The sequence below is a fragment of the Ochotona princeps genome, chromosome X (genome assembly GCF_030435755.1).
Source record: "Ochotona princeps isolate mOchPri1 chromosome X, mOchPri1.hap1, whole genome shotgun sequence".
Taxonomy (NCBI): domain Eukaryota; kingdom Metazoa; phylum Chordata; class Mammalia; order Lagomorpha; family Ochotonidae; genus Ochotona; species Ochotona princeps.
In genome coordinates, this window is record NC_080865.1 from 1,245,793 (window position 1) to 1,273,560 (window position 27,768).

General features: G+C 48.3%; 1 protein-coding gene across 1 annotated transcript in view; it reads left to right on the forward strand.

Annotated features, from left to right (window-relative positions):
- The window catches only part of SYAP1 (synapse associated protein 1), a 37,215-nt gene extending 17,104 nt beyond the window's left edge, over positions 1-20,111 (forward strand). The window contains exons 4-9 of the mRNA XM_004597487.3: positions 1,737-1,810; positions 5,175-5,314; positions 13,038-13,186; positions 15,742-15,800; positions 16,175-16,319; positions 19,877-20,111. Of these exons, the coding sequence (XP_004597544.2) occupies positions 1,737-1,810; positions 5,175-5,314; positions 13,038-13,186; positions 15,742-15,800; positions 16,175-16,319; positions 19,877-20,004 (695 nt within the window). The 3' untranslated portion in view covers positions 20,005-20,111. The remainder of the gene's footprint in view (positions 1-1,736; positions 1,811-5,174; positions 5,315-13,037; positions 13,187-15,741; positions 15,801-16,174; positions 16,320-19,876) is intronic.
- Positions 20,112-27,768: the final 7,657 nt, after the last annotated feature.

The following is a 27,768-nucleotide window of genomic DNA, read 5'->3' on the forward strand; positions in this document are numbered from 1 at the left end:
CAGGTCAGCTACGTGGGTGCAGTGGCCCAACACTTGAGCCATCCTCTGCTGCTTTCCCAGTCCATAAGCAGGAAGCTGCATGGGAAGTGGAGCAGCTGGTGCCTATATGGGATGCTAGCACTACAAGGCATAGGATTAACCAGGTAAGCCAATGTACTGGCCCCAAGGATGTTTCTCATTTTACTCTTGGAGTACAGTATTAAAAGAGATTATTTTGGCCAACATATTACAAGACAGCATCATTTTCCCAAGGACCTTTCCTGATTGCCTCTCTGGTTTGCAGGTTGTTCTCTTTTGAAGTACTTGCTAGGGGTCCGGCGTGGTGGCCTAGCCGCTTAGGTCCTCCCCTTGAGTGTGACGGGATCCCATGTGGGCACTGGTTCTAATCCTGGAGGCCCCGCTTCCCATCTAGCTCCCTGCTTGTGGCCTGGGAGAACGGTCCAAAGATGGCCCAAAGCCTTGGGACCCTGCACCCATGTGGGAGACCTGGAGGAAGTTCCTGGCTCCTGGCTTCAGATCGGCGCACCACCGGCCATTGCTGTCACCTGGGGAGTGAATCATTGGATGGAAGATCTTCCTCTCTGTCTTTCCTCCTGTCTGTATATCTGACTTTGCAATAAAAATAAATAAAACTTTTTTTAAAAAAAAGATTCCCTTCTAAAAATAAAAGTACTTGCTAGGCCTCTAGCCTCACATTTCTGCCCATAGTCACTCTGGCAGCCAGGTTTTGCTTGTCGGCAGCTTTGTGGTGACTCAGCAGGCTCTGGTGGCACTTTTATTTCACTTCACACTACACCCTGTGTTGTGAAACGGCCTTGTCATCCTGCACGGATTTCCCTCGGTCTGCTGTATGTCATCAGACTAGGAAGGCTGGACTCGAGTGTTTAGGCTGGAAGGGTGAGGGAGTGCCCAGTCCCCAGCAGTGCCCATCCTGGAGACTCCTGCCTCCTTTCTCATCTTGCTGCAGTGGACTGTTGACAATGTTCAGGACTTCCTGCCTGGGTCTGTTTTGTGTGGAGCTCCCAGAGCCACAGCCTTCCTCTGTCCTCTTCTGCCACCTAATCCCCACTAGACCAAGCTGGATGGAAACTGGAGCAGCTGAGACATGAACTGGCGCCCTAGGGAATGCAGGTGGAGGATTAGCCAGTTGAGTCTTCATGCCGGCCCCAAGTGTTTTGTTTTGTTTCGTTTTGTTTTGTTTTGTTTTGTTTTGTTTTTTGTTTTGTTTTAAACGAGAAATTAAAGCATGTGTAAAATTTATAAAGTCTGAGTATTACGGTAAGTGTTCATATTTGGAATGTATTGGTAAATTGCTATTTTAAATGGTCATGTAGAAAATTTCTCATTCTTGGGCCTGGCACAATGGCTTAATTGACTAATGCAACTCCTTCAATGCCAGGATCCCATATGGGTGGCAGTTCGTATTCCAGCTGCTCTACTTCCCTTCCACCTCCCTGCTTATGGCCTGGGAAAGCAGTAGAGGATGGCCTTGGGACCCTGCACTCATATGGGAGACCCGGAAGAAGCTCCTGGCTCCTGGCTCCTGGCTTCGGATTGGCTCAGCTCCAGCCATTGTGGCCATTTGGGGAGTGAATCAGCAGATGGAGATCTTTCTGTCTCTCCTCTCTATAAATCTGCCTTTCCAATAAATTTTTTTAAATTCTCATTTTCTTAAATAATAGATTGCAGTATATCCATTGTAACTAATATTTTGTCTTTGCCATTAAAATCCTTAGAAGTTGCTGTGCCCCCATGGGTGGACAGTAATGATGAGGAGACCATTCAGCAACAAATTTTGGCCTTATCAGCCGTAAGTATCTTCAACATCTAGGATAACATGCCATTCCCATCATGGTGCTTCTGTTCATAGGACTTAATCCTTAGCAGATTTGCTTCTTCTGCATAGTTGCTTTACTATTTCCAAACCTTAGGAACTGTCTCAGTCAGGTTATCACTACTACAACAGGATACCTGAGACAGCTAATTTTAGAAAGAGATGAGGTATAATTCAGCTCACAGTTTTAGGGGTTTAAGTCCACGATTGGGCGGTCCTATTGGTTTGCATCTGTTGATGATGGTGGATGACAGTGGTGGAGTGTGTGTAAGAGTGAGCACACAGCAAGCTAGGAAGCAGAATGGGTGGGCCCAAATTCAGACTTTTGTAACAGCCCTCAAGTGAGGATTCAAGAGGTTATAGAAGAAGAACCTTCTAGGGCATTCCCCACTGACATCAAAACCTCCAGCTAGGCCCCTATCACCTAAAGGTCCCACTGTTTCCCACTAGCAGCACCCTGGAGGCCAAGGCATACCAGGAATATACACCCTAACTGGTTTTTTTAAGATTCCTTTACTCATTGGAAACAGAGTGACAGGAAGAGAGGTCACACGCACTGGCTGCTCGGTCTGATGAGGAACACACTCAAGTGCTCTAAGAAACATCCACAACAGAACCAGCTTAAGCGAATGACAGGCTTCTCTCTCTCTCTCTGGATTTATTTATTTATTTATTTTCATCAGAAAGGCAGATTTACAGAGTGAAGGAGGGGCAGAAAGATCTTCCGTCTTCTGGTTCACTCCCTAAATGGCCTCAACGGCTGAGGCTGAGCTGATGTGAAACCAGGAGGTTCTTCCGAGTCTCTGACGTGGGTGCAGGGTCCCAAGGCTTTGGGCCGTCCTTGACTGCTTTCTAGGCCGAAAGCAGGGAGCTGGATGGCAAGTGCAGCAGCTGGGACATGAATCAGCACCCACATGGGATCCCAGTGTGCTCAAGGCAAGGGTGGTAGCCCCTGAGCCATCACGCAAGGCCCTCTCCTCTCCTCTTGCTTTCTTCTGTCATCTCCCGGCGTGTGACAGCTCAGGAGCAGCTGGATGCTCCAAGTAGTTTTGCTTTGACCCATGAGGTCATCTAGAGCCCTACGTTCCTCATGTCTTGTCTTGTTGTCATACCAACACAGAGAGTGTTATCTGTCCTTTTCCTGTGTGCAGGCTGATTGCCCGTAGGCATGACTGTTGTAGCCTGTAGTTGTTGAGAAAGAGGTGGAGAAGCCAAGCCATTGCACTGATACCCAGAACCTGCACCCATCACTTGGGCTGGCAGCTCCTTGGCAGCCTGATACCATGGCCACCTCTGGGTGCAAGAGAGCCTAGACAATGTGATCTATGGCTAGGGGACTGGCTGTCCCATAGAATACAGGGATGGAGTCCTGGCCGGCAGGAAGGAACAAATCATTTCTTGGGGACAATGAGCTATCTCTGAATCTCTCCGTATTTGCCTTCCATTCTCTGATCCAGCCAGGCAGTAGCTTAGAGCAATTCTTAGTACAGCTGAGTAACGATTTAATCTTGCTGAAATGAGGAGCCATTTTAGGGTGGCATAATGTATCAGAGGAACTTGGCTGAACAAGGACTAGTGTTGTGGTACAGTGGGTTAAGCAAATGAGCAGGGCCTTGTGTGGGAGTTCCTGCCCCCCGCAGTACCTAGCAGGACAACTTGTGAGCCTCTTTCCAACATGAACCCACTCAGAGGAGAGCATGTGAGTCATTCTTGTTCACCATCAAAGTCCCAGCCCCCGAAGACAGGGAGAGAAGCAGCAGAGCTCAGTATAGATTTGTCATTAGTAGAGTCTGGGGACAAAAGCCCATCCACAGGCATGAGCTGGGTCTCCTACTTACTTGCAGGGGCCCACAGACTTAAGCAACCTTCAGCTGCTTTCCTAGGCTATAGCTCAGAAGCAGAGCAGCCAGGACATGAACCATGAACCATGAACATGAACATGAACCATGCCCATATGGGATGCCAGCGTGGAAGGCCGAGTCAGCCTCCTAAGACTTAGCACCAGCCCCAATTATTTTTAAAGATTTAGTTTATTTTTTATTGCAAAATCAGATATATATAGAGGAGGGGAGACAGAGAGGAAGATTTTCCATTTGATGATTCACTTCCCAACTGAGCCGCAATGGCCGGTACTGCACCAGTCTGGAGCCAGGAGCCAGGAGCTTCTTCCAGGTCTCCCATGCGGGTGCTGGGTCCCAAGGCTTTGGGCCGTCCTCGACTGCTTTCCCAGGCCACAAGCAGGGAGCTGGATGGAAAGTGGAGCAGCCAGGATTAGAGCCGGCGCCCATATGGGATCCCGGCACATTCAAGACGAGGACTTTAACTGCTAGATTGCTGCACTCCCCCCCTTTTTTAAGAATTAAGTTGGGGCCCAGCGTGGTAGCCTAGTGGCTAAATTTTTTGCCTTGCATGTGCTGGGATCCCATTTGGGCTCCAGTTTGTGTTCTGGCTGCTCCGCTTCCCATCTAGCTCCCTGCCTGTGGCCTGGGAAAGCAGTGGAGGACGGCCCAAAAATCCAGAGGCGGCTCCTGGCTTCAGAGCAGCTCACCTCCGGCCTTTGTGACCACTTGGGAGTGAGCATCTTTCTACTTGTGTCTCCTTCTCTGTATAAATCTGCCTTTCCAATAAAAATAAATAAATCTTGAAAAAAGTAAGTTGGAGACCAACATGATGGATCAGTTGGATGATCCTCTGCCTGTGTGTACTGGTTCGTGTCCCAGCTGCTCACTTCCCACCAGCTCCCTGCTTGTGGTCTGAGAAAGCAGTCGAGGACGGCCCAAAGCCTTGAGATCCTGCACCCCTAGAGAACACCCAGAAAAACTTTCTCTTGGCTTTGGGTCAGCCCAGTCTCGGCCATTGAGACCATCTGGGGAGTGAACCAGCAGAGGGAAGATCTTTATCTCTCCTTCTGGGTGAATCTGCCTTTCCAGTGAAAATAAATCTTAAACAACAACAATAAAAGATTCAGTTAGGTCATATATTTGTCTTAGCTCATATGACCACATGACTTAGTGACTCTTGAACTTGTTTCCTAAAATATTTCTGATAGTTTTCACTTGAGTAAATCACGGAAGTACAGATCCCCATCGGAACAAGCACGTGTGTGTGATTTGAAAGTGTGATTGTTGCTGGGATTCCTCGCCTCCCGGGTGCTCCTCTGTCCAGTTGAGCATGTTGAGAAACAGAAGGAAGGCTGAGCTGTTGGCCAGCCCTTCTTCAGGGATGTGTGGGTAGCTCAGCAAAGGCTCCAAGGGGACCTCCGCTCACAGCCAGCCCGCTGTACACGGTAGTTATTCATGGCATTTTGCGCTTTTCACCCATGCTTGTCTGTTCCTCAAAGGACAAGAGGAATTTCCTCCGTGACCCTCCAGCTGGCGTGCAGTTTAATTTTGACTTCGATCAGATGTACCCCGTTGCCCTGGTCATGCTACAAGAGGATGAGCTCCTGAGCAAGATGAGATTCGCCCTCGTCCCCAAACTGTGAGCGGTGACTTCTCAATTGGGGCTCGCAGTGCCTTTCCTAGCTGCGCAGGTCAGGTGTTCGGTGCCAGAGACTCATGGGAGGGACACCCGAGTGCCCTCCACGCATCTGCTCATCAGAGCAGCCCCAGGGCTTCGTGCCGGGGATTGAATGTGCTCTTTGGCCCCTGGTATAAGGCTGAACACGTTTGCCTCCTGAAACAACAAATATACCCTGTATCTCTCTGAATCCAGTTCAGGTCTGTGAGGCCCATCAGGACCTTGGCCTTGTGGAAAGAGACATGGGCCATTTCTCCAAGCAGATGACATTTCACACTGAGGCCCTGGTCTTCGACCAACAATCTTGTTGCGCTCCAGTGTGGTCTTTGCTCTGCCAGAGTCCTTTTGTGTCCTGTGCTAGGTGGGTGTGGCCTGTGGCTGGCTGTGATGGCATGGCCAGCAGAGGGCAACCCGACCTCCAGCTGCTGCTGCTTTCAGGGCCTGGTCCACTCTCCCCAGCCTTTTCCAGTGCAGTCTCTTGTATTGAAAAACCCATCTCGTTTCTGCAGTCAGCATTCTTATCCTGTGGATGTTCCTTTTCCCATAGCACTTTTAGCTTTGTTATACAGGGACTGGGTATTGCAGTTCCCCGAGGACATGAGTTCTCATGGCCTATTTTTTCCCCCTGCAATTTTCCCAGAATCTTTGTATGAGTTTGGAGCTCTGTCTTGTCTTGCTGCAGGCTGTCCTTAACTGTCCTTAAATGTTACCAGCATCGCCCTGGAAGGCTGCTTGGCCCCTGAGTGAGGGAACAGCCATTGAGGCAGGGAGCCTGAGCAGGCAGTACTTGCCCCTTGGCCCTGTGGCTGCAGTACGGTGCTGCAGCGCAGCCTCAGCAGCCCTGGCTCTCCATGACCGCGAGTGCCTGGGCTCCTTCCTGACGAGTGACCTACCCCACCGTCTGCAGCCCAGCCTGCCCCAGCCTGGCCCTGTGAGGATCCTTTTGCGCCCACAGCCCAGCTGGGAGCAGGCCAGCAGATAGCTCAAAGCAACTTTGTCCCTGCTGTTCTCCACCTGTTCTTCAGGGGCGCTTTCGGGGGAGAGCACAGGTGTGTGTGTTTGTCCTGCGGCGTGCTACTGGCCACACAGGGCTCTACGTGGCTTTAGCCCTTGGCTTCGCACGCATGGCGGCACAGGTCTTCTGTGTGGCTAAGGACATTTGGAGAGCTGGCTATATGGAATCTTCTCTTTGTTTTTACTCATTGTAGTGCAACTCTGCATCCCTGTTAGGGATACATTTCTACAACCCTCCATACCTCTCCCAAAAGAAAAGTATATGCTTTATAGCTAAAATTTTCACCTACATATTTCTTTAAACTGTCTAAAAGATCTATTTTTTGTTAAGCTTATATATAAAAAAACAACCTATTTCTCATTGCATATGCTCATAAAACCCTAGTAATTGACTTTTTTAAAAAAATGTATTTGGTTGTTAATTAATTTGAAAAGGAGGGTGGCAGGAAAAGAAAGATCTTCCATCCACTGGGTCATTCACCAAATGGCTGCAACAAGCAGAGCTGAGCTGATCTGAAGCCATGAGCCAGGGGCTCCATCTGCATTTCCCACATGGGCAGCAGGGTCCTAAGCAGTTGGGCCATCTGTTGCTGCGTGTCCAAGCACATGACCAGGGAGCTGGACCAAAGGCAGAGTAGTGGGATTGCAGCTGGAGATGCCAGCATTGGCAGCTGTGAACCCTGGAAATTGACTTTGGAACAGCTTCTGTTTTGTGTGGCTGTGCGTGTGAAGCTTTTTGAAGCCGTTTATTCTCAGCCTTGGAAGTCGTGCCATTGTCATTCTCACCCTTAGAGGCTGTGCCCATTTTGAGTAATGGGTTCTGAAGGAAGAGTGCCCAAACTCTGGGGTCCAGGGGGCCTTCACACATCAGGCTTCCCTAGCCGGAAGAACTGCCAGTCATACTGGGCCACATGCTGGGCTTGCTGCTGTGACAGCCACCGGAAGGGTCTTCGCGGGGCCCTGAGTTGCTGAGCCCTGCAGCCAAGGGTGCACACAGCAGGGAGCTAAACTCTAGGATTTTGTTTCTTGACAACTCTACCTGCACCTTCCCCAATGCTGACAGCCAGTTGAGAGTTTTGGAAAGCTTTGGAGAATTGACCTAGCAAGCTAAGTAGCCACCTGGAACGCCTGCCTCCCATATTCAGTGTGCCAGTTGGAGTCCTGGCTACTCTGCTGCCCATCCAGCTCCCTACTGTTGCACCTGGGAAAGCAGTGGAAAGTGGCCCAAGTGCTTGGGCCTTGCACCCTCATGGGAGACCCTGATCCAACTCCTTGCTTCAGGCTTCCGCCTGGCCCATCCCTAGCTTTGGGCGCCATTTGGAGAATAAGCAATAGAGGGAAGATTGAGCACGCTCTGTCACTTTGCCTCTGAAACATTAAATAATCGTTTGAAATTGCTTCCTGGAGTGTTTATGGATGAAAGGATATGATGTCTGGCTTTTGCCTTAAAATATTTTAAACTCCACCCAAGAAAAGTATGTGAGAGAAGGGAGTCACGGAACGCGGAATGAGGTACAGATGACTGCAGAGGCTAGGTCACCAGCACATGCAGTTCCTTGTTCTAGTCTCTCCACTCTTTGTTTTGTTGGAAATTTCCATAATAAAGCAAGCCACCGAACACAAATACAGCACTTGGGGACTTTTCCTCACTGACTGTAGCCATACCACTTTGATCATCTGAGATGCTTCTAAAAAGAAGCCATGGCTACTTGAGAACGCTTTAGTGCATTAGTAGTTACCCATGACAGCCTGATGCCTCGACCAAGCACGGGCCCTCCTCATGTGTCTCAGGCATCCTCCAGCCCCTGAGTCAGCCAGCAGTAGGGAAAATGGTACGAATTCTTTGTCAGCCCAGAGTTTCCAGGAGGGTGCTGCCGGAAAGCACAGTGATCAGATAAGCATTGGGAGGGACTGTGTTCCAGGCATTTCTTCACCAGATGACTTCTCAGAACTTTCCTTAAAAACAAAAAAGTGAAAAAAAAATTGAAAGGCTGAGTGGCAGGGCACAGCAGAGTGCACGAGGCCTGCTAGTCCCTGATTCTTCGCCGTGGCTGTGACAGCCAAGGCTGGGCCAGACAGGCCAAGAGCCTGGGAGCGCTGTCAGGGTCCCCACACGGGTGGCAGGGGCCCAGAGGCTTGGGCCATCTCCCTCTACTGTTTTTTATTTTTAATATTGTTTACCTAGTTGAGAGGTATGCACACCCACAAGGGTAGGTCTCTGATTAGGATGGGGACGGTTAAGGTGTGGAGGAAGGTGGGTGGGGCAAATGTTTCAATTTTGTTTTCTCCTGTGTCTGCACTTCTCCCCTACCAGGGGCTGGATCAGAAGCAGAGCAGCTGGGACTAGAGTGCCAGGTGGCTCAGCAGCTGCCCTCTCAGCGCCTTTAGTTGTCATGTGACTTGCATGCTTCTCTCTGAAGGAGAGCCTGTGTGCCGGAAAGCCATACAAATGTTGTTAGTTGAGAGAGAAACCCTGTCTCTGCTTCCCCATGGATACATAGTGCACTTAAGTAGCACTGTGGATATTTAAAATTTTTTTAAGATTTATATATTTTATTGGGAAGGCAGATTTACAGAGAGAAAGAGAGATAGAAAGATATCCCATCTGCTGGTTCACTTCCCGCATGTCCACAGTGCCCAGAGATGAGCTGGCCAAAGCCAGAAGCCGGGAGCTTCTTCCGAGTCCCCCATGCAGATGCAGCGACCCAAGACCTTCCCAACGGGACTAGCAGGGAGCTAGATGGGCAGTGGAGCAGCCGTGACACAAACTCGCACCCATATGGGATCCTGGCGCTTGTAAGGATTTAGCCATTAAGCCATCACACCGGCCCCACTGTGGACACTGCAAAGCACTCACCATTACAAGTGGCCTTGAAGATCGTTGGGCAGCCCACTGCCTCACAGCCTCCTGTCACTTCTACCTGGCTGCGATGTTATGTTTTGGGACTTTTGAACTTCCCAGCCTAAGCAGTCCAGTTAGATTTGCTGCTAGCATGTCAGTGTCAGGGTTAACGTGTCTGTCAGGAGTGCAAATGATGTGAGGCTTCATATCAGGGAGCACACTATAGCATACAGTCTGCTTTTCAATACAGCTCAGGACTTCATAGTGCCTTCAGCAGCCACAAGTATGTGATTCTTTGCCTGGCCAAACCTGTGGTCAACTCTGACCCCTCATGAACTGCCATGGCTCCCTGCAGCCTAACTACTTGTAAAAGATGGAGCAAGAAGCCGAACTGCAGTCACCTGAGTTCAGGAAGCACTGGGGCCTGTGATAGGAAGCACGCAAGTTATTCTTCCCTGATCACCTGAGATGGCAAATGATTGGTTCAGTGTCCCTGAATCATGCCCAGCATCTGGCTCAGTACCTGATGCATGTGGCACTTAGAAAATTAGGGCAGAATTAATCAAAGATGAGCCCTATCTAGCACAGATGATCTTACATTTTGCCTCTGTCAGCAAATCGGCCCTGCAGCTCAACAGGCTAATCCTCTGCTTGCAAGCACCAGAATCTCATACAAGTGCTGGTTCCTGTTCTGACTCCTCCACTTCCCATCCAGCTCCCTGCCTGTGGCCAGGGAAAGCAGCAGAGGATGGCCCAAAGCCTTGGGACCCTGCACCTACATGGGAGACCGGGACGATGCTCCTGGCTCCTGGCTTCAGCTCAGCTCAGCTCTGGCTGTTCTGGCTTATTAAAAACCTTATCCTTTTCCATAGCCCAGGAAGTAGAGACTTTCTCCCAGCCTTTGGTCTTTTCTACTTGCACAAAAACACCGGTAAACATGAGCAAGTTGCGGCAGGTGTCATGATGCTGTGGGAAACCTCTGCTTGGAAGAGCAGCATCCCCTACCACCTGCTGCAGCTCAAGGCCTGCCTCCACTTTCAATCCAGCTTCCTGCTAACATGCACTCCGGGAGGCAGCAGAGATGGCTCAGATATCTGGGGCCCTGCCCCCCATGTGAAAGACCCACATGGAGTTACTGCCTCCCCAGTTCAGCTCTACTGTTACCAGTATCAGGAGTAAAACAGACGGAAGTAAAATTCTCTTGGTTGCTTTTTTTTTTTAAAGATGTATATTCTTATTGGAAAGGCATATACACAAAGGGGAGAGAGAGATCTACTATCCATTGTTTCATTCCCCAGATGGCCAACAATGGCCAGAGCTGAGCTGATCCAAAGCCAGGAGCCAGGAGCTACCTCCAGGTCTCCCATGCGGGTGCAGGGCCCCGAGGCTTTGGGCCATCCTCAGCTGCTTTCCCAGGCCACAAGCAGGGAGCTGGATGGGAAGCGGAGCAGCTGGGACAGGAACCCACACCCATATGGACTCCTAGTACTTGAAGTTGACACATTAGCCAGTTGCGCCATTGTACTGGCCCTCAGTCTCCCCTTCTCTGTCACTCTGCCTTTCAAATAAATAAGTAAACTGTAAAACTTTAAAAGCAAAGAAATGAAAGATTCTTTCCGGCAAATAAGCAAAACAGAAAAACCCAAAATACTAAAGTTCTGCCCAAACAGCCTGTGGGTCACCAGAGCCATTGCTGAGGTGCCCTTGGTTTCAAGGACAGGCGTGTGTGTATGTACATGTACGTGTTTTACTTTTTATAGTTGTGTGAAGTCTTAGTTCCTCTTCCCTTCTAGAGACTTTGCTTTAGTTGCTGTGATGTGAGCATAGTCATCCATTTTTTCCCCATTGTAATTATTTCAAAACAATCACAGCCTTACAGAAGAGTTAGACAAAGAACAGAAAGAGCTTTCTTCTGAATTCTTCAAGGCCTGATGCTGCGTTACCCCTGGTGCACGCACATCTTCCCGCAGGTAGCACTCTTCCAGCTAGCCACATGCGACCAGCCCCACTCGCCAGCAACCCTTGCCACGGGACTGCCCTCCAGGTCACAGGCCCTAGCCACAGTTTCCACGTGTCCCCATGACATCCTTCTCAGCATGAAACTGCAGCTCAGACTATTAGAGCGCAGGGCTTTTTTTTTTTTTTTTTTTAAGATTTCTTTTATTTCTATTGGAAAGACAGATTTAGAGAGAGAGACAGGGAGAGAGATTTTCCATCCACTGGTTCACTTTCCAAATGGCCTCAATGCCAGAGCTGAGGCGATTCAAAGCCAGGAGCCAGGAGCCTCTTCCAGGTCTCCCACGCAGGTGCAGGATCCCAAGGCCTTGGGCCGTCCTCAACTGCTTGCCCAGGCCACAGACGGAGCTGGATGGGAAGTGGGGCTGCCAGCGCCCATATGGGATTCTGGTGCTTACAGAGATAGCATTAGCCGTCTAGGCCCCTGCAGCTCATTTTCAGTTTTCCTCAGCCTCTCTTGGGCTGATGCATTCAGGTGGCCCATGCTGCCACTTGTCACATTCTTCTTCACATTTTATTCACTTGATCATGAAGCATACCTAGGAAGTTATTTCTTTTCCTTTTTGAAAATAAACACCGGGCCTGGCACAGCAGCCTAGTGGCTAAAGTCCTCACCTTGCATATGCCGGTATCCTATATGGGTGCCGGTTTGTATCCCAGCTGCTCCACTCCCCTTCCAGCTCCCTGTTTGTGGCCTGGGAAAGCAGTGGATGACAACCTAAAGCCCTGGGACCCTGCACCCGTGTGGGAAACCCAGAAGAGGCTCGAGGCTCCTGGCTCCTGGCTTTGGATCAGCTCAGCTCTGGCCATTGCTGCCAATTGGGGAGTAAACCAGTAGTGGAGGTTTTTTCTGTCTCCCCTTCTCTCTGTAAATCTGACTTTTCAATAAAAATAAATAAATCTTTAAAAAAAAGAAAAGTCTCATTTTGTGGGGGTGCTTTGACACTGTAGATATTCCTTTTCTCATCAAACCTTTCACATGTTTATGAATTTTTTTTTATCTGTTTGGACTCATGGGCCTGTGTGCCACAGTGGCTTCTAATCTATTGCTATTGTTATTTATTTTGATGCCCAAATTATCACCAGTGTGGCTGATGCAAAACTTGTGGAAGCTGACTTGCACATCCTTTTAACTCATCTCCATCATTCTTGCTTCCTAGTGTAAGATAAACTGGGCTCATCGGGTTCTTTCCTCTAAGCCTAGAATCAGCTGTGTATGTAGGGAGCTGGCAGTGAGTGGTACTTAGGAATCAATCTGTAGTGCCCCCATGCTTCTGCCATTGGAGTGTTGCTACTCCACACCTGGCTCAAAGCCACAGCTGGGGAATGTGCGCATGCTCCTTTAGGTGGTATGGAATGGAAAGCGTGATCACGGTGCGACCCCAACGGGAGTGTCCAGGACAGTTGTCTCGGCTGAAGTGTACTTCAGTCTTTTTCTCAGCTGTCTCCCACTGTGTTGCCAACTCTTACCGGTTGCCAGCAGTTAGCATTAGCAAGCTGCCAGATATTTCCTTTCATAAGGAACAACACCCATGGTGCTTCCCACTGCTTGAAAGCATTGAACTGGCCAGGTAACAGCAGATGGTGGGCGGAGATCTGCCTCTGCCCCAACTGTGTCGTTCCCTTAGCAATACCAAGTAGTACTGGGCTTTCATCCATATTTGGGAACTTGTGCAGCCGTGGACATCTCCCTGGTCCTTCGGTTGGGTCCAGTAGTTTAGAGCAGCCACCCGGGCTCCCCTGTGGCGCGCAGGCCCTGTGTGGGCTTGGTGTGCACACGCTCTCACGTGGGCTCCTCTGTCTGTGTTGCAGCCTGAAGGAAGAGGTGTTTTGGAGAAACTACTTTTACCGCGTGTCCCTGATTAAGCAGTCGGCGCAGCTCACGGCCCTGGCTGCCCAGCAGCAGGCCGTGGCCAAGGAGGGCAAGAGCGGCAGCCCCGGTGCTGACCTGCCTCTGACAGGTATGGTCCGAGGGGGAACACCCCATTCTGCAAAGCACGACACAATAGTTTCAAAATGTGTATCTTAGAGACTCTAATGAGCTGTCATCTCATACGTACCAGAAATGCCATCAGCTCCTGGGAAAATACTTTTCTTTCCAGAAAATATCTGACCCACGTCAGGGATGCCTTCCCCACACTTGCCTTGACTTCACTATCTCCTTTGCTTTCCTTTCTCTTTCCATTGGTATCTTTTCCTTCTTATTCTTCTCTGTCAAATACATGCCATGTTTCCCACATCTCCTTTCCCTTTCTCATGAGCCGTTTTACACGCCCTGTACTCCACTCTGGGCCTGTGTGCCCTGCTCTCTTTGTGTCTTGGTCTCTCACTCAGCCGGTTTGTCCCTAGCGTGCGTGGTCAGTGCTGCAGAGCCATGTCTCCTCCTGCTCACAGGTATAGGCCTCTGGGTCTGGGCGAGGCACTGCTAACCAGCTGGCCCTTTCTTAGGACACTTTCATCAAGCTCTGGAGCAGGTTTTTTTTGTAATATTGGCAGTTATTTAATATCTATTGCAGTTATAATTCTGAGCACACACCTGTTGTGTGTGCAGAGACTAATGACAGTTGTATATTTTTTCGCACAAGAAGTGACGTGTGCACACTGAATTCATAGGGGAATGTTTATAATAGAATTTTCAATGACTGAGCCAAATGGCATGGCCTCAACTACAGTTTGTGCAGACTACTGGGAAAGTATCTGACACTGCATTTAAGGCCAGGGAAACGGAATGAAATTGCTCTACACAGTAAAATGGATCCTTTTGTATATACAAGGGGTCTTCATACAGTTTATGAAAAATGTATTATGAAAAAAAGTACACAAGGATTTCAAAAGCATTTTGTTAACAAAATATATTTATATTTTTATAATTTTTTAAATATTTATTTATTTTTATTGGAAAGTCAGATGTACAGAGAGAAGGAGAGACAGAGAGGAAGATCTTCCGTCAGCTGGTTGACTCCCCAAGTGACTGCAACGGCCAGTGCTGAGCCGATCCGTAGCCAGGAGCCAGGAACCTCTTCCAGGTTTCCCATGCAGGTGTAGGGTCCCAAGTCTTTAGGCTGTCCTCAACTGCTTTCCCAGGCCACAAGCAGGGAGCTGGATGGGAAGTAGAGCAGCCGGGACACAAACCAGCGCCCATATGGGATCCAGGCACACGTAAAGCAACGACTTTAGCCACTAGGCTACCAGGCTGGACCTGATTTTTTTCTATAAACTTTTAAAACTGTTTTGTTTGAGACTGATCAGCTGCATACACATAGACAAATACAGCTCAGTGAGGGGAAGTCCTATTTACTAGTTCCCTCCCCAAATGCCCATGTCTGGGACTACGTGAGCCAGGGCTGGGAGCCGGAGCTGAATCCAGGTGTCCTGCTTGAATGCCAGGAACTCAGTAGAACCATCATCCTAAGGGTCTGTTGGCAGGTGGCTGGAATCAGGAGCTGGTGGCAGCTCTCTAAGCCAGGCATTCCAGTATGGGATGCAGGCATCTCGGCCAACATCCTAATCGCTAAATGCCGACATCCTGCAAGCTTTTTGAAGTGCCTTTGTAGATGTTACCATGCATCCCAATTGCTCATTGTTCTTCAGAAGTCCTTTACATTAGTTTTGCTGTAAAAGGCCAGTTTACCAAGTACTACGTATTGAAGAAAGAGGACTAGAGCGAGCCTTGCGTGAGGCCTGTCCAGCTAAGGAGGTGACTAAGATGAGCAAAGCCTGAGCCGGCTGCTGTGACTGAGCAGGGCTGCTCTGGAAAGACTTGCATTCTTATGATCTGAAAGAAAGAGTTTTGCTGAACAGATGTCAAAATGTGTTTCTGCTGAACATTTCAAAGAAATAAGGAGCAGTGAACATGATGACAGATTAAAAATATCCCTGACCCCTGCCCACCCTATTCAGTGGTCCTCGTGGGTATGCATTCTTGTCAACTATGTAAACAAGATTAAAACTAATAGAATAAAATGAAAAAAATATATATCCCTGACAAGAAGAGGTTGAGATGGTTTCACATAAATGTTTCTTGCATTAATTTAGAAAAGCTGAAAGCATAACATAAAAATTTAGGTCTGTCACCAGGCATGGTGGCTTAGCAGCTAAAGTCCTCGCCTTGAACACATCGCGATCCCATATGGGTGCTGGTTTTAATCCCGGCAGCACCACTTCCCATCCAGCTCCCTCCTTGTGGCCTGGGAAAGCAGTCGAGGACGGCCCAAAGCTTTGGGACCCTGCACCTGCATAGGAGACCTGGAGGAGGTTCCTGGCTCCTGGCTTCAGACCGGCTCAGCTCCAGCTATTGCGGTCACTTGCGGAGTGAATCATCGGACGGAAGATCTTCCTCTCTGTCTCTCCTCCTCTCTATATCTATCTGACTTCCCAGTAAAAATAAATAAATCATTAAAAAGAGTTTACGTCTGAAAATTATTTAGTATCTTCATACTTACGGATATTTTAGCTATTATAATGTGTATTAGAAATGATCCAAGCAATTATTGTCTCTTTTATTCTCACTTCTTAGAGGCAGTACGGCCCAAAACACCACCTGTTGTAATCAAATCTCAGCTTAAATCTCAAGAGGTAATGCAGTTTTATATTGTACCTAGTAGTTGATGTTTGGCAATGAAGTGACTGTGTTAACCATGATACCATTTAAAATGACTGAGGAATAGGGGTTTGGATCTGTCTTGAGACAGACTGTCTGATGCTTGTAACTAGCCAAGCACCTTTTCCACACAGATGATGCTGCCTGGGCCCTGAGGGATTGTAGAGGATGGTTGGAGCTATCCAGATGGAGCTAGAATCATAGCCTCAGGTGGGAACGCAGTCAGATGCCAAGCAGCACTGAGAAGAACAAGTAGGCTCTCTTCCATCAGGAGAGCGCTGGGACTCGGGGTTCTGGTACACACAGATGTTGCTGAGGAAGCCATTGTAAGAGTTCTGTTACATTTCAGGATGAAGAAGAAATTTCTACTAGCCCGGGAGTTTCTGAATTTGTCAGCGATGCCTTTGATGACTGTAACTTAAATCAGGAGGATTTAAGGAAAGAGATGGAGCAACTCGTACTTGACAAAAAGGAGGCAGCGGCTGTCTCGGAAGGTAAACAACGCTCCGAGAATGCTTTTCTGAAGTGTGCCAGTTGGCTGTGGAAATGGGCAAAATATTTTGTGCAGTGTACCAAAATTATGTTTGCAGTGTTGTAGCAACAACGCTATTCCTCTGTTCTCAACTAGAAGGTGGGCTCTAGCGAACGTGACCAGACCTCATGTTCCCGTTTGTCTTAAGCATACGCGGAAGCAGCTCAGGGGGTTGCAAGTGCAGCGCGGTTTAATCTTTTTTTTTCATTTTTTTTATTGGAAAGGCAGGATTACAGGGAAGGAGAGACAAAGATTCCTCCACCCACTGATTCACTCCCCTAATGGCTACAACAGCGGGAGCTGAGCTGAGCTGAGCTGGAGCCAGGAGCCAGAAGCTTCTTCTGAGTCTCATGTGGGTGCAGAGTCCCAGTGTCTGGAGCCATCTTCCACTGCTTTCCCAGGCCACAAGCAGGGAGCTGGATCAAAACTGGAACAGAGGGCCTGGTGCCATAGCCTAGTGGCTAAAGTCTTTGCCTTGCATGCGCCGGGATCCCATATGGGTGCCGGTTTATAACCCGGCTGCTCTACTTCTGATCCAGCTCCCTGTTGTGGCCTGGGAAAGCAGTAGAGGTTGGCCCAAATTAAAAAAAAAAATGGAGCAGACAGGACATGAACCAGTGCCCATATGAGAGTGCAAAAGCAGAAGCTTAGCCTACTATGTCACAGTGCTAGCACTGTGGCTCAGCCTTAAGATTGGAGCTCCTTTGGTAACACGCACTGAGACCCAGAGCAGACACTAAGTGGTTTGTCCCAGGCACCTGAGTGCCAAGGCCACGAGTCCAGGAAGGAGGCTAGAGCCAAGTGCTAGCCTGCACCCTTCTGTGGATAGAACTGCCAGTTGGTGGCACCGTAGGCCTGTTTGCAGGAGAGTCTCTACCCAGTGGCTACAGGCGAGAAGAGCATCACTTCTGGGAAGCAGCAAGCTGCCTTTGAAGAGCTGGGGTTTTTTCCCTTTCTTTTTAAGATTTATTCATTTATTTGAAAGAGTTAGGAAGAGAGACAGAGAGGAGATCGTCCGTCCTCAGGTTGACTCCCCTTATGGCCACAATGACCAAAGCTAGGACGGGCTGAAGCCAGGAGCCAGGAGCTTTTTCCAGGTTTCCCATGTGAGCTAGCCTACTCTTTTTCCAGGTGCATTAGCAGGGAGTTGGATTAGAAGTGGAGAGGCTGAGACACAAACCAGCGCCCATAAGGGCATCGTAACACACTTAATACACTACGCCATAATGACATCCCTGAAAAATTCCTTTTTTTTTTTTTGTGGTTAGGGTTTCACATTTTTTTAAATATTCATTTTTCTTGGAAAGTCAGATTTATAGAAAGAAGGAAAGAGAGAGAGAAAGATCTTCCACCTGCTGGTTTATTCCTAAGTGGCTGCAAAGGCCGATGCTAAGCTGATCCGAAGCCAGGATCCAAGGGCTTCTTCCAGGTCTTCCATGCAGGTACAGGGTCCCAAAGCAAATTCTTTTTAAGAAGGGCTGGGGGCCTGGTGCATTAGTCTAGTGGCAAAAGTCTTTGCCCTGCGTACCACATGGGCACTGGTTTGAATCCCGGCTGCTCCACTTCCCATCCAGCTCTCTGCGTGTGGCCTGGGAAAGCAGTAGAGGATGGGAAAAGCTTGGGACCCTGCACCCGCATGGGAGACCTGGAAGAGGTTCCTGGCACCTGGCTTTGGATCAACTCAGCTCCGGCCAGCTGTTGCAGCCACTTGGGGAGTGAACCAGCAGGTGGGAGATCTGTCTCTCCTCTCTATAAAATCTGACTTTCCAATGAAAAAAAATAAATAAGTCTTTTTAAAGGGGTGTGGGTTGCTGCTTTCTTCCCGCTGGGCCAAGGTTCGGAAAGGCCAGGGCTGAGTTAATCCTCTTAGACTGCAGTGCACTCAGGAGTCCAGCATGCCCACAGCTCAGCACGCAGCCACCAGAGGCGACCCTGAACGCTATGGCATGCTCAGGAGAACCTCGGGAGGAGGGAGACGAGGGAGAAGCTGGGCTCCTTAGCTGCGCAGGTCCCTGGCACCCTGTGTGGGTTCTGAGAAGGCTGCCAGATACCACAGCAGGAGGCTAGGACCCCAGTACATTATGGAGGCAGGAGCGAGGGCCAACTTGGCAGCAGTTCCCTTTGGACTGGTGATAACCCTTGCGGCAGAGAGCCTGTGGAAAGCAGACAGAGGCCTGGGTCAGGGGAGCCACCATCCTTTCCTCTGACCTCCAGGCCAGGCTCAAATTGGGGCCATTTCACCTCCTCTCCTGTGCCTGGGCTCCACAGCTCAATCTTTAGTGCCTCTGTGGCAGTGCACCTTGTGTGCCCATGCCCCAGCATCCCGCAAGGGTTTAGCACTCAGCAGGCACCTGATAAACTTGTGAACTTGGGCTTTCCTATGCAACACAGAGAGCCTTTCCCCCTAAGGTTGCCATTGCAGAAAACCGAAAACGTTTTATTTATGCCGTCTTTACAGCTAAGTTTAAGGTTTTTATTTTTACAAGATGAAAATGAGTTTTAGCTGCCCTTTTCTCAGGAGCTGCTTTGTTTTCTTGCTGTATCAGAGCACCACATCCCAGCTGCCCGGCAGGTGCTGGCCTACGCAGACATGCTCACACACAGCTGATTCGTAGCTCGGACTCACAGCTTGGCAGAGCTGCGCAGGCACTCCAGGTGGAACAGCATGGGAGAGTGCAGGCTGGGGCTTGAGAATGCCCGGCCCCAGAGCTCGGGTTCTGTTGGCACTTGAGGGAGATGGGCTCTTTTCAGTGTGTCATGGGCGAGCACAGGTTGTGGAGTTGCAGAACGGCTTTAGTGCCACATCTGGTGCTGTTCAGAACTGTCATCTTAGGGCAGGAGTGCTGCCAGAGCAGGTTTAAGGCACAGTGCTCGGAATCGGCTTCTGTGTCCTCTTCCAATGCAGCTTCCCGCTAATGGGCCTGAAGGGCAGTGCACGGGTCCCTCACTCCTGCTTGTGGTCATCCGGGCAGAGAACCAGTGAGTGGGAATGCACCCCGACCCCTACGCTGCACCATCTCTCTGCCTCTCAAATAAGCAAATAAAACATTGAAAACTATATCTTTTTAATTCTCTAATGCTCTAAGATGGGGAGGCTGGTGCTGTCTTGTCCATAGCTTGCTCCAAGGATGAGAGTAGTGACAGCCTGAAGGCATTGGGGCATTGCGTGGCTTGGTAAGGGCTCAGTGAGCACTTGCTGCTTCTGCTACCATTATATCCCTGATGGCAGTGGAACATAACTTGCAGGTAATTATCTACTTCCCATGTCAATCAAGAAGCAGAGGCCTCAGTAAAACAAAGTACTAGCCCAGATGCACTCAGGCTTGATCCCTTTACTGCTGCATTCCCAAGTTCATCTTTCTAATGATTGTTCCCCTTGGTCAGGTGAAAATGTCCTGTGTTGTTCCAAGCTGCCACAGGAAGGAAGCCTGGGATATTAACAGCGCAGTCGCTCCCAGAAGTCGCCTGCAGCACTGGGCTCAGAGTGAGCCTCCCCTTTCCCTCTGCTTTGTCTTTCAGAGGATTCTGCGGACTGGGAAAAGGAGCTGCAGCAAGAACTGCAGGAATACGAAGTGGTGACGGAATCCGAGAAACGGGATGAAAACTGGGACAAGGAGATAGAAAAAATGCTCCAAGAAGAAAACTAGTGTTTCTTGAAATAACTCAGTGATCCTTAACATTTTACCAACTGACATTACATTGTAGATGTTGAAACACTGAATCAGAAGGCACAGAGTAAAACGTTGTGAAATTCCGAAGGATTCTTTTTGTTTTTCAGCTTAAAACTCGTCTTTTCTACTTTTAAAGGAGTAGATAGAAGAGCTACTCTGGTGATGAAAACAGGATATATTATGTCACATTTCCATAATAAATCAAGGCATCACTGTTTTTGTAGGGATGATAGGAGTATCTTTGCCATAAAAACACAAGTAAAATTTTCAAGTTGTTTTCCATGAGGTCAAAAATCTAATTTATTCTGCAGGCCTGCTTTTCTAAACATTTGTACTCCTTCTTGCATGTTCCTTGATTCCTGAATGTTAATGTACTTAATAGATTATTATGAAAATGACCAAATTATACCAAAGAACTTAAAAGGAAGCACTTTCAGAACTTTTTTCTTGCTAGGTATTTTGTAAAATTCCACATGGAAGCCAAAATATTGAAAAGGCCATTTTTACTGATAAACATTTACACAATTTGACATGAAGAAATGCTAACTGTTGTGCAAACATACTGAGGCCTTGCCTTCCCTTCCTTCTTCCTTTCCTTTTCTTCTTCCTATTCCACAAAATAAAGTGTGGGGCCTTCCATCCTTTTTGTATTAATAATCTTCAGCCTGTTTAAAGTCTCTTTTTATAACTGTCATCACATAATTAACTTAATTGTCAGTCTTTATAAAACTGTGCTCCCCTGAGCACAACCTGGAACCGTATTAATCCCACAGGTATTTGACCACACCAGCAGGCACATGTTCGTAGAGTAATTATGTTAGCATTTCCTTCCCAAACTTTTTGACTTTCCAAGGATCCTTTATTGCATACAGGGGAAGAGAATTAAGATGTTTCCTTATAAGAAAAAATGTACATATTTATGTTTTTGGCCCATAAAAATTAGCCTGCGATCCTCTGGCAAAGGTATGGTCAAGAGAAAACAGAGTGGGTCTGCGTGCTGCCCCTGGGTCCGCACATGGAGGAGTTCTGACGGCCTCAGCCGGGGCCACTTGGGTATATGATAGCAATCAGCTTCCAGGTTCTGTGAAACCTCTAACCCCATTATCAAAAAATGCCCACTTATGATACCACTGTTGCTTATGACTAAGTTGAGGTTCAGAAATAACCAGCAGCTTTTGAGAGAATCCTTTTTTCAAGATTTATTTTTATTGGAAAGTGAGATTTACAGAGAGGGAGAAACACAGAAAGATCTTCCATCTGCTAGTTCACTCCCAAGTGGCTGCAACAGCCAGAGCTGAGCCAATCCAAAGACAGGAACCTGGAGCTTCCTCTGGGTCTCCCACATGTATGCAAGGTGAGGACTTTAGCCACTAGGCTACCACACCAGGTCCTTAGATAATCTTTTGAAGGGAAATAGTTTGGGTTTTCTTTCTCAGAGTTTGCTGGAAGGAAATGTTTTTAAGCAGCAAAAACAAAACATCCAACATGTAAGTAGATCAGGAGGTGACAGTGACTGGCTCTTAATAGCCACACTAAAATGCTTTTTAATGTTCAATCAATACAGAAATTCAGCCTTTCCTTTTAGGAAAGGATAGAAACCCTAAAATGATACTAGCAGTCTATTACGGGTGCTACTATCAATTTTACATGATATTCCTATTGAATTTTTAACCAAGCTAACTGGGCCCAGCACGGTGGTCTAGTGGCTAAAGTCCTTGCCTTGAACGCACCGGGATCCCATATGGGCACCAGTTTTAATTCCAGCTCCACTGCTTCCCACCCAGCTCCCTGCTTGTGGCCTGGGAAAGCAGTAGAAGACAGCCCAAAGCCTTGGGACCCTACACCTGTGTGGGAGACCTGGAAGAGGCTCCTGGCTCCTGGCTTCAGATTGGCGCAACACCGGGCATTGCGGCCATTTGGGGAGTGAATCATTGGACAGATCTTCCTCTCTGTCTCTCCTCCTCTCTGTATATCTGAATTTCCAATAAAAATAAATCTTAAAAAGAGCCAAGCTAATTATATGTTTGTGAAGGTAAAAGGGTAAAGAGGAAGACTCCATGCAGAGCAGGATGTGGTTGAGCTCTGCTGTTAAGGTTTCATCAAGGAGTAAAATGTTGGGGTGGGTGTTGCACTGCAGCTCGTTAAGCTGCTACTCCGGACGTCTGGTGTGGGGGCCCAGGTCAAAGTCCCGGCTGCACTCATGCTCCTGACGTGCCATGGAAGGGATAGACGCAGGCTCAAGCAGCTGGGCCTCTGCCAGCCATGTAGGAGACCAGGATGGAGTTTCTGGCTCCTAGCTTTGGCCTGACCAGCCCCAGTTGGGGGCATTTGGGGAGTGAACAAAAAGATTGAAGATCTCCCTCTCTCTTTTTCTCCCTCCCTCCAACCCCCCCCCCCCCCCCCCCCGTTTCTCTGTCACAGCGTTTGAAATAAATAAGTCTTGGATTTTAAAGTAGTAAAATGTTTTGCTTCAGTAAATGATGAAGGAGCGCTTCTCGACCTTTGGGCTAAGATCAAGCGTTGGTAATTATGTAGGTAACTGAAGTGTTATTCCTTTAGAGGGTAAAATAATTTCTAATCACCTTTGGTGGGAAGTTTCTCAGTATTCGCTGTATGCCTTGGGATTAGCCAGCAAGATGTATGTAAGCTTTATAAACTATTTAAAGTAAATACTAACATTTTGTCACACGACGATGATTCTACCTCACTGTGGAGTGCATGGCCGTGGGAGCAGCCCTGTGGGCCCTTCCCTCGGAGCTGACTTGGGGTGCAGAGTCTGCACCCCTGGGGAACGGGATCTGGGCCATGCTGGTCTCCCCGGTATCTCCCAGCAGGTGAGGTTCCGGTGCTCGTTCCTTTTCCCCCTGCAGTCTCCATCCTTGAGCAGCAGTAGGTTCAGAGTCGGTGGTGCTGGTGTGTCTGTGGGTATGGTCCTTACATAGGACTGGTCCCCTTTTCCCACTAGAACAATGAGGAGAACCCAGCATTGGAAGAGTACAAGGTAGAATATTGCTAAATGTGCGGTTTCCATTCTCACACGTTACGAATGCAATTAGATGCACCTGCGTGGCATGACTATAGACTCCAGCAGTGCCCATTTCTAAGGAAAAGGCCTGCTGACCTAAGACACAGAGAGAGGCTCTTGGAGAACCACTTGACATCCTTAGCACGCATTCTTCCGCTGCCTGGAGGCTAGCAGGAGGGCCGAGTTGCATGGAGGGCCCTGGAGGATGCTGCAAGAACTGCTGTGGCAAAGGGCAATATTTGGGCACGTGGAGTCGGTGTTCGCCAAGAAGCAGCTATCTGGTTATTGGTGGTTGCAGAAGCTCTGGCCAGTAGGGGACTCCTCAGCCGTGGCCACTGTGCTCCAGCTCACACAGTTCAAATCTCGGACTCGCCCACTAGGGAAAGTGCTCATGGAATGATTCATGCAAACCGAGAAACCACAATTGGGAAAACCTGAGCAAAAAACTAAAGCAATGGGCTCGGCGGCATGGCCTGGTGGCTAAGGTCCTCGCCTTGATCCCATATGGCCGCTGGTTCTAATCCCGGCAGCTCCACTTCCTCTCTATCTCTCCTCCTCTCAGTACATCTGACTTTGTAATAAAAATAAAATAAATCTTTAAAAAAAAAAAAACTAAAGCAATTCATCTTTCTAGAAATGAGGCAGTGATTAGGCTCTCCCTCACAGTGCTCACTCCAGCTGAGCTATTGCAGGCCAGTGTCTTGGCACAGGAAGTTAAGGCATAGCTTTGAACACCCATATCCCTGTCAGAGTGCTGGGCATTAAGGCCCACCTTCACTTCCCATCCAGCTCCCTGCTAACGCACCTGGGAGGCAGCAGACGACGGCCCAAGTGCTTGGGTACCTGCCACTACATCGGAAATGCTAATAGGGTTGCTGACTCCTGCTTCTGACTCAGCCCAGCTTGGCTATAGAAAGCACTTAGGGAGGGCCCAGTGCTGTGGCCTAGAGGCTAAAGTCCTGGTCTTGAACGTGCTGGGATCCCATATGGGTGCCGGTTCTAATCCCGGCAGCTGCACTTCCCATCCAGCTCCCTGCTTGTGGCCTGGGAAAGCAGTCGAGGATAGCCCAAAGCCTTGGGACCCTGCACCTGTGTGGGAGACCCAGAATCTCCTGGCTTCTGGCTTTGGATCAGCGCAGCTCTGTTGCAGCCACTTGGGGAGTGAATCAGCAGATGGAAGATCTTTCCTCTGTCTCTCTGTAAATCTGCCTTTCCAATAAAAATAAATAAATCTTAAAAGTAATAGGCTGTGCTGGTACATCTCCTGGCCTGGGGTGGTCGTCCTCCACCTTGGCTGCACAGCAGAAGCACCTGGCAGGCCCAGGTGCTGCTCGTGCCCAGGCACGACCCGCAGATGCTGAGGTCATAGGCAAGGGGGAATCCCTGAGGTCAGGAGTCTGAACTCCTGTAACACCCAGCTCACTCACTAGGATTGAGAGGACTCTGAGGCAGGGAAGCCTGTGAGAAAAATCAGAAGACCTTGCAAGATGCTCTCTATGTTAGTAAAATGGAAAGACCTACAGTACCTGTAATTTATGGTCCATCTCATGTCTGAAATGGCACTCTATTTTGAGAGGGCCTTGTAAAAGGAATACTATTTAGTTCTTCTTTTAAGTGGATTTTTTTCTTGAAATGTACACTATCTTGAGTGTAGCAGATGAAGTACAAACATTCGTCTCCACTCCACATTCAGCTATATTAAGGAAAGATATAAACTCCTGATGACAATAACAGCAGAAGCAGCAGCAGCCACCAAGTGCTGGCAGGATATGCATGCATCGGGAGCTAAGGGATGCTCAGGAATTCTGGAAGTGGACAGAAAAGGAGTGTCAGGTGGGCAACCTCTCAGGATCTACAATGCAGCTCTCCTGGAATGGTGCACAGCATGGTATTATGAGATAGGAAAGCAGACAGATGGAATTGCGAGAAGTTTAAATCAATGGTTCCTGGGAAGTGGGAATCCCAGCAAAGCGAAGCCCAGGGCTCTATAAGTTATTTCACATTTAAAATTAAGTGCATGCATCATTTAGCTTTCATTTCAAATACCTGCATTTCACAAGGATTCAGGGAGAATGGCATGTAAACACTGGAGACAGAAATGTAAAATTATAAAATCTTTCTGAAAAGCAGTTAGATAATATGGATCAAAATTTTAAACATGGAGAGCTCTTTTTAAAAAAATATTTTGTGGCCCCAGCACAGTGGCCTAGTGGCTAAAGTCCTCGCCTTGAATGTACCAGGATCCCATATGGGCACGGGCTCTAATCCCAGCAGCTCCACTTCTCATCCAGCCTCTTGCTTGTGGCCTGGGAAAGCAGTCGAGGATGGCCCAAAGCCTTGGGACCCTGCACCCGTGTGGGAGACCTGGAAAAAGCTCCTGGGTTTGAATCAGTTCAACTCTGGCAGTTGGAGCCACTGGGGGTGTGAACCAGTGGATGGAAGATCTTGCCATCTGTCTTTCCTTCTCTCTTCAAATCTGCATTTCCAATAAAAACAAAATATATTTTTAAAGATTTATTTATTTTTATTACAAAGTCAGATATACATAGAGGACGAGAGACAGAGAGGAAGATCTTCCATCCAATGATTCACTCCCCAAGTGAATGCAATGGCCATTGCTGTGCCAATCCAGAGCCAGGAGCCAGGAATTCCTCCAGGTCTCCCACACGGATGCAGGGTCCCAAGGCTTTGGGCCGTCCTCAACTGCTTTCTCAGGCTACAAACAGGGAGCTGGATGGGAAGTGGAGGTGCTGGGACATGAACTAAATGCATACAAGGCAAGAATTTAGCCACTGAGCCATCACTGTGGGAATTCTTAATGCAGACCATCCATCCTTGGAATTTATCATGTGGCTATTTTGGGACTAGCGCTGCTTTTTTGTAACAGAAAAATTGGAAATCAAGGGAACTGTATGCAAATATTTTAAGAGATGGATTTCATACCCAACAGATGGTTAAAAATAAGTAAAAGTGTAAAAACAGCAAGGGTTAGTAAGCACGTGAAACAACAAGAATGCTAACGTAGTGCTGGCAGGCACTTCAACTGGCACAATCGGCTTGGGAAAAAGCCAAAACTGACATTACTTAAATGAAGAGTTGAATATCTATTCCTCTTTAGCCAGCAGTTTCTCTCTCAGTGAGCACAAAATGGTACAACCACTGAGGAAATGGATACAATGACTTAGGAAAGTACCAGTTAAATATATTCTTGGTACGTACGTCAAGAATGCAAGAAAGTTCCTAAGAATGGAACATGTTCCAATGACCTCGTGCTGCACCCAACAACACGGAATTAAAATGTCAATGTGGGGGCCCGGCGGCGTGGCCTAGCAGCTAAAGTTCTTGCCTTGAACGCTCCAGGATCCCATATGGGCGCCGGTTCTAATCCCGGCAGCTCCGCTTCCCATCCAGCTCCCTGCTTGTGGCCTGGGAAAGCAGTCGAGGACGGTACAAAGCTTTGGGACACTGCACCCGCGTGGGAGACCCAGAAGAGGTTCCTGGTTCCCGGCTTCGGATTGGCGCTCACCGGCCCGTTGACGCTCACTTGGGGAGTGAATCATTGGACGGAAGATCTTCCTCTCTGTCTCTCCTCCTCTCTGTATATCTGACTTGGTAATAAAAATTAAATAAATCTTTAAAAAAGTCAATGTGTGTGGTAGAAACATCCCGGACAAGACTAAAGGATCAAAAATAACCACACAGAGTACGAATTGAGTTCAGAATCACACTAGCATGTTAAGCAGAGAACTTAAGGCCCAAAAGAACAGGAATCTCAGTCACACCAAAGCTTCAAATGCATCATTTGGGCAATTATGGATAGTAAACCTTGAAGAAGCAACTGCCACAAAAGTTAGCTATCACATCACTAGAACTATCATGTCTCAAGAGAAATAAAACGAGAGGATACAACTGTTGGGCAAAGGCGTTTGCTGTTGGACACGAAGGGCTGAGCCCGGCACATACGAGACTTCAAGAAACTGCTTCAGATGACGCCTTTCCCTCTGTGCAAGTCTTCAGTGAAGACCAAGAGGCTTGTGTGACTGGAGGAGAACCGTCAGCATGTCGGGGACCTTGCCAGGGCTGAGCGGGAAGCCAAGGAACTGCCATTCCTGCGACTCAGAGGCCAACTGGACGCACTCAAGTGCTCAGAGCAAATGTGTGAATCAGAGTCCCATCCTCTGGAAACAATAGGCTTGCTGTTGCTGCTGTTGTCGTTTTTTTTTTTCCCCAAGATTTATTTATTTGAAAAGCAGAGTTACCGAGCCTGCGGGAGAGACGCAGAGGGATCTGTCAACCAGAAAACCTAGGGCTTTTACCTTGAAAACACGTTACCCACAGTGCACCACAGTGATCCAAAAGTGGGGCTGAGTCGTTATTCTGGATTAGCACTGCACCTTGGAGAGCGGCAGAAGGCGGTGGGCAGTGAAAGCCCCGTCCCCAAGCTACCTGGAAGCTGCGGCAACGTGTGCCTCCATCTTAGAGCGTGATTTCCTTCAGCTGAAGAGCTGCGTCCCCTGTCTGAAAGCAGCAGGAGGCCACGTTAGTCAGGGCACGACTTAACATCCAATAATACAAAAACATCACACATACATCTTCAGATGTCTACACTGTCCACATACGTTGAGTGTGTCTATGCATATAGAAAGACTGTTGGCTCTGCCTTTCAAGTACATGAAAATAATGATTTTTTAAACAGATTTATTTATTTTTTTTAA